The sequence below is a fragment of the Apis dorsata genome, unplaced genomic scaffold (assembly GCF_000469605.1).
Source record: "Apis dorsata unplaced genomic scaffold, Apis dorsata 1.3 scaffold_58, whole genome shotgun sequence".
In the NCBI taxonomy this organism is placed as follows: Eukaryota; Metazoa; Arthropoda; class Insecta; order Hymenoptera; family Apidae; genus Apis; species Apis dorsata.
The window spans coordinates 1,755,786-1,760,376 of NW_006263358.1; the positions used below are offsets into that span (position 1 = coordinate 1,755,786).

General features: G+C 48.2%; 1 protein-coding gene across 1 annotated transcript in view; it reads left to right on the forward strand.

The window, feature by feature from the left end:
* LOC102673274 (homeotic protein distal-less-like) overlaps window positions 1-4,542 on the forward strand; it is a 74,188-nt gene extending 69,646 nt beyond the window's left edge. The window contains exons 3-5 of the mRNA XM_006609624.2: window positions 2,115-2,286; window positions 3,323-3,635; window positions 4,352-4,542. Of these exons, the coding sequence (XP_006609687.1) occupies window positions 2,115-2,286; window positions 3,323-3,635; window positions 4,352-4,370 (504 nt within the window). The 3' untranslated portion in view covers window positions 4,371-4,542. The remainder of the gene's footprint in view (window positions 1-2,114; window positions 2,287-3,322; window positions 3,636-4,351) is intronic.
* The last annotated feature ends 49 nt before the right edge of the window (window positions 4,543-4,591 follow it).

Consider the following 4,591-nt stretch of genomic DNA (forward strand, 5'->3'; position numbering starts at 1 on the left):
ACGCATAGCCTCGATTGTGTGCACGCCTCGCGTGTATACACGGTTGATGGACGGAGCGCAAGTTTCAACGGACCGATTCCGGCTTACAAAACGCGAAACAATGCCGGCCACGATGTGGCGCGTTTCTTTCGAGGTTAGAACGAAGCCGAGCTGCGGTTTTAATGAACTCGTTTTGACGTGACGACGCCCTCCCCCTCCTCTCGTTCGCTCCCGCTCGTTCTAGCCATCTCTCCGCCTTGCCTCCCTCGTCCAACCATTGGCCTCCGGCTCCGTGCTTCACGGAGCCGACTTAGTTAATTAAAGTAACCGTACGGTTTTTGATTGACGCCCAAGGCGTAAAAAGTCGTCGACTAAGCTCACCAAGTCCGGCTCGGTCGTCGGTTACGCAACGTTCGAGGGTTGACACGGAGGATACACGGAGTTGGATCTTCCTCTCTCGCGATGATTGATAAGAAGGGTACAGTTTCTTCGATTAATATGTAACGGGAGGAAAGGAAATGTAAAGGAAATTGCGGTGTACGGTTGAACGTTCAATTACGTTCAGAGGGAGGCATGGGTATCGAGTTTCCTAAATTCTATAAACGCGACGAGGGAAGCGAGATGCATTTTGTTTGCGTTGGAAATTATCCTAAAATCAATCTGTCTCACGGGTTTTCTCACGGAACGATATCAATGAAATTTGGATCAAATTGCGAAGCGCGAGTTGTAAACTTTCTTCCTAAAATTTCATCTCCACGATATTACCATGATGAAATAGCGTCGAATTGGCAAGCTTGTAATTTGCGACGCGTTATCGACGACGCAAAAAATTCAATAACGAACGAGAGAGAACCAGATCGTGCAAGGGTTGGTGCAATTATTCACGTTCTCCGACATCCGTTACGTTTTGTCCCCCGAAGCGAGGAATTAGCATACAAAGTAACCAACTCTCGATTTCCCCCAAAAGAAGGAGCGAATTAAAGGAAACGTTGACCGGTTGAAAAAGCCGATCCTCCGCTTCCTGGATTCTTTTTTCTTCAACCTGGTCCGAGGGTTAACACGGACTTGCCATTTACATCGTACTCGCAAACGAAACCTTTCCTCTCCCGCCTTCCTCTCGCCTAAGCCGAGTCCGTGCTTACGTAAGATGGAGCACCGCGTCACGTGCACGCGGCTCGCGTATAGATCGCGCCAAGGAACAAAAAAAGAGAAAGAAAAAAAAAGAAGAAAAAAAAAGAACACCGTATGTGCAATCGTAAGAGCGGCACCGGCGCATTAGTATCCGTCGCACAAGCCGAACTCGACGTTCCTCGTGCGCCGCGTCTAGGCAAAAGAAACGATAGTTACGAAACCGAGCAGTTTCTTACGTCCTTTTTTTCCCCCTCCCCTTCCTCTCTTTCTTCTCTCTTTCCCCCTATTTCCCTCCCTCTCTCGTTCCTCCTCCTCCTCCTCCTCCTCCCCCTCCTCCGTACTCGATTCGAAACCCGGTAGCGCGACGATGATTCGACGTCGTTATCGTTATATTCGACGTTAGCTAGCGACGTTAGCTTGCATCCGATCGAGAATCACAAATGCGCGCACGTATCCTTCGCTCGTCGTCGATACAACCGATCGCTGTACCCAGATAAAATCGTGGCAGACTACGTGCTTGTCCCTCTCGCAATATATATATATATATATGTATATATACGTATGCCAAGCGAACAAGCGTGTATCATTACGGTCGGTGCGTACTCGCAGAAATTCATATCGGGCTCTGTAATTATCGGATGTTTGACGGGCGGAAGGACAGCGGCAAACAGAGACAGTGAAAATTGCCGGTCTCTGTACGTACCGCGGCGCACAAGCGTCTCTCGGTCCACGTTAAATAGTACATCAACCTCGGTTGCGACGTTGCAGTCTCTCCTCTCTCTCTCTCTCTCTGTTTTGTTTTTCCTCCTCTTTACCTACCTACCTACCTACCTATGCCCGCCCCCCTTCGTCCTCCCCCTCCCCCGTGCAAACTCCCGTTTTTACTCCTCGCCCCCCTCCCCCTCCTCGCTCCCCGTCATCGTTTCGGTCTCGTTCGCCAATACTCCACTGACAACTCGCGAAACGAGTTTCACCTGACCTGATCCGTTCGATTTTTGTTGCAGGTGAAAATCTGGTTCCAGAATAGAAGAAGTAAGTACAAGAAGATGATGAAGGCGGCGCAGCAGGGCGGCGGTGGTGGCGGAGGGCAGCACGGTAGCCTCCTGGCCGGTGGAACCGCACTACCAGGGGGGCCATCCCCTCAACCGGGTCAACCCGGAAGTCTCATGCAAGGAGGTGCGTACAGGGGGTGTCTCGGACGTGGAGAAAGTGATTGTCTCGATCGTTTTGAGTGGATAATCCACGCAACGTTCGAGAAACGTTTAATTATTATTCGTGTGTATATTCGTGTCTCGAGGATCGAATCTGATCACGATTTCTATATACCTTTTAATGAGACCGAAAATATTCGGTTCAGTATCGGTTCTCGGATCGATATTCGATCGGATAGTTCGCCTTAACGAGACGAACGTTTTTTTTTTTTTNNNCGTTGAACGTGAACGGATTAATCAGGTCGGGGAGAGAAAAAGAAGAAAAAGAAAGAAAGAAAAAAATTCCGCGCAGCTGTTATCTTCTCGCGGCACGAATTTAATTCACGAATATCGGATCGGAAGATATAAATCAATTAAAGATGGAATCGCCACTGGCACATAACAGCTCGACAACCTTGCTCATCCGCATGTCTAGACTTCGAGATACAACTCGTTCCGATGAATCGCTAACGAACTTTCTGAAATCTCCGATCTAGATTCTAAATAATCCTTTTTCTTTCTTTTCTTTCTTTTTAACTTATTCCCATAAATCCTTCCATCGATCGATCTACTTTTTTCAACCACCCACATCCTCGAATATAACTCCTCCATCGATCATCTTTATATTCCAAAGATTTACAAAATATTTAATATCGACGAATCAACTTGTCCCCCCTCTAGATAGATCTACTCCACTTCCCCCTTCCACCTCCTCCTTAAATATTCGTAAATCAATCTCCGTTTTCTTCCCACTCTTTTCCAACCACCCGTATCCCCTACAAAAGACCTACAACCCCGTCCACCCCTTCTCAGTTCTTCCAGATCAATCCTCGCGAATATTTCCTCCCAATCCGTTAAATCAATCCAAACGACCCCCCATCAGGATCATCCCTCCGTGTTCCGTGGACGGAACACGCTCCACCCTCCCCTTCTCCCTCTCCCTCCTCCTCCCCCGTGCAAGATAAGTCCATATCCGAAGGAGAAGGATCGATCTCGAACCCGTTCTCCGTTACCGTTTTCAGGAGGCGGAAGTTCGGTGTCGGGCAGTCCGACGACAGGCTACCTCGGCGGCATGGGAGGCGGCGCGGGGGGTCACACCCCCGGCAGTTCGAGCCCCGGAAGCGAGATGTCGCCTCAGCACAACGAGAGCCCGCCCGCACCCTCTTGGCCGGGCGAGATGAAGCACCATCCGCATCCGCACGCGCCACCGCACACCCACCACCACCCCCACACGCCTGGCCACCATCCACCCCCGCCGCCGCCGCCGCCGCACCACGCGGGCTACATGCCACAGTACTCGTGGTACCAAGCGGATCCTAATCCCGGACTACTCACGTAAGTGACACTTTTTCTCTCGAGGGTGTTCGAGAAATTCGATTGTCGCGAATTTAGAAGAAATGGAATATATTCAGATCGGGTGGGGTGTTTGTAGAAACGATGGGAAAGGATAGAATCGTGTCGAATCGTTGGTCGTTTCCGAATTCCTTGAATTTCTTTGCGAAGATTTTCTTTTTTAATGAAAATGTACGTTTATAAAATATTAATAACATTCGGTTTCTCGAAATGAACGTAGAATTGCGGAAGATTATATCGTGGTTAAGGTATAGATAGTGTTAGTATTATTCGATTCTTGAGTAAATTCTTCAAACGTAACGTTTCGCTGTGAAATCGGTTCCTTATAATATTTCCATTGAATCAACGAGGATACGCGATAATTCTTTTTATAGATGTGGAGAAATTTAGAGATTGGAAGAGAAATTCCTAATTGTAATCGAAATACACGATATAATTTAGAAGAAATGGAATATATTCGTTCTTTATTGAAATAAAGATGTGTTAAACTCTAAAAATAATAACGTATGAATCGACGTAAGATGAAATCATCCGCATGGAGATAGAAGATACCACGATTAAATCGTTAAAGGGATACGAAGGAAGCAAAGAAATCGCACGGGAAACGACCCACCGTCCCTTCCCTCCCCTCGATTCCCGTTCTGGATGGCTCGAAGGGTTGGGTTCTAATGGCTCGTTCGTCTCTCGTATTTTTTCAGGGTGTGGCCGGCGGTTTAACGAAGATGTCCTTCGAGCTGTGTTCAGGAGGAACTGTTTCTTCGTAGCGCCGCGGACGTGGCAGCGCCCCTGCCCCAAAGTGCGAATACGTACACCACCTGTCGGGATGGAATTCACGTTCGATGTTAATAAAAAAAAAAAAAAGAAACGTTTTCCATTCCTTGTAACGACAGCCGCGTGTTCATATCGGCCGGTTTTTGCGGCCCCTCACGTTTTGGGCC